Raw genomic sequence first — 1,973 nt, 5'->3', positions numbered from 1 at the left:
TTCAATATGAGTGGACCCCTCCTTTCTGTAAGAAATGTGATAGGGTTGGACATGATTGTTCCAAGCCTCGGGTCTTTAAGAAGAAACAAACAGAAGGTACAAAAGCCACTCACATTCAGAACCAGGTGGGAAAAGTTTGGGTTCCTAAGAAGCCTGCTAAGGTGAAGTCAACTGATCCTGGGGAAGACATTACTCCACCTCAACAGCAAAATGGGTGGCAAATTCCAGGTAAGATATCTAAGAAAAAAGCAAACAGGCAGATTACTTTTGCCTCTAGCTCTAATACTTATCAGGCTTTGTCCTTAGATTCTGATGAGGTTGAGGTTGTTGATGAAACCAATGAGCCTAATGGGGGTGATGGGAATCCCCCTCTGGGGTCATGATAGTTCTCTCTTGGAATATTAGGGGTCTTAATGACCCTGGGAAAGTGGCTGCTGTTAAAAAGCTACTTTCTGAGCATAAGTGTGATGTACTGTGTCTTATTGAAACTAAAGTAAAGCAGAAGAACTCTGCTAGGGTTCAAAGGAAGTTTGGGTGTGCTTGGTCTTGGTTTGCTAATTATGCTAATTCTCCAAAAGGTAGAATTTGGATAGGTTGGAAAGCTGATCTTCTCAATCTAACTATAATTTCTGCTCAGGAACAGTTAGTCCATTGTTTGCTCACTACTAGGGATCTGCAGACTCAGATTTTCATTACTTTTGTTTATGGTTTGCACACAGTTCAGGATAGGTTGTCTTTGTGGAATGGCATCAGGCAGTTACCTGGTATTTCTGGAGCCTGGTTGTGTGCTGGGGATTTTAACTCTATCTTGTCCTGTAATGATAGAATCAATGGGGCTATGGTTACTGATTATGAAACTAAGGACTTCCAGAACCTTATTGATGACTTAGCTTTAGCAGAAATTAAGAGTAAGGGTTCTTACTTCTCTTGGTGCAACAAGGCTCATAATGGACCTAGGACTTTTTCTAGGATTGATAGGGGACTGGTAAACCAAGATTGGATTAAGGATTTTGGGCATGTGGAAGCTATTTATCTACCTCCCTCTATTTCAGATCACAATCCTGTTCTCTTTGATATTTTTCATTCTCAGCCTGGCAAAGGGAGGCCTTTTAGATTTCTCAACTATTTAGCTGATCATGAAGACTTTTTGACTGTGGTCACTTCTGCTTGGCAATGTCCTGTTGTTGGAAATGCAATGTATAGAGTGTGGTCTAAGCTCAAGCAAGTTAAAACTGCTCTTAAAACTATGAATATAGAGAAATTTGGTAAGGTTGATGAGAAACTTGAAGCTGCTCAAGATGCCCTCTATGATATTCAGCAGCAGATTATTAGTGATGTTGATAATACTGAGTTGCACACTCAAGAGATGGCAGCTATTCAGAGGGTCAAGTACTGGGTTAATGTTCAGGAAAGCATATATAGACAAAAATCCAGAATAGACTGGCTTTAGCTTGGTGATAGTAATAACAAATATTTTTTTGCTGTCATGAAACAAAGACAGAGCAGGAATAGAATTGATACTATTTTTGCTGCTGATGGCACTTTATTGAAAACTCCTATTGCCATTGAAGAGGAAATTACTGGTTTTTATAAAGCTCTACTGGGTACTAGTGCTGTCTCTCTCCCTGGGATTGATCTTAATACTGTGAGAAGAGGTGTTCAACTTTCTAGGGATTCTCAGCAGTCTCTTATAACTCCTATCTCTGTTGAGGAAATTGATTCAGCCTTGAAGGATATTAACAGCTCCAAAGCTCCTGGGATAGATGGTTTCAACTCTTATTTTTTCAAGAAATCCTGGGATGTGGTAAAACATGATATTTATGCAGGTGTTCTGGAGTTCTTCAATACTGGTAGTATGTTGAAGCAATGGAACTGCACTACTGTAACCTTAGTCCCTAAGGTTCAAAATCCTTCCTTTGCCAAAGATTACAGACCAATTGCCTGCTGTTCTGTTCTTTATAAGATTATCTCCA

The 1,973-nt window shown here is 39.7% G+C and overlaps 1 protein-coding gene across 1 annotated transcript; it reads left to right on the top strand.

Moving 5' to 3' along the window:
* The first annotated feature begins 379 nt into the window (after positions 1 to 379).
* Positions 380 to 1,450, top strand: LOC145594207 (uncharacterized). Its single transcript, XM_081650541.1, has one exon. It carries the CDS (start codon positions 380 to 382, stop codon positions 1,448 to 1,450), a length of 1,071 nt encoding a protein of 356 aa, XP_081506667.1.
* Positions 1,451 to 1,973: the final 523 nt, after the last annotated feature.

The sequence above is a fragment of the Chenopodium album genome, chromosome 19 (assembly GCF_948465745.1).
Source record: "Chenopodium album chromosome 19, dcCheAlbu1.1, whole genome shotgun sequence".
NCBI classification, from domain to species: domain Eukaryota; kingdom Viridiplantae; phylum Streptophyta; class Magnoliopsida; order Caryophyllales; family Amaranthaceae; genus Chenopodium; species Chenopodium album.
The sequence above is the reverse complement of the archived record's forward strand: the minus strand, read 5'-3'. Positions and strand labels throughout refer to the sequence as shown.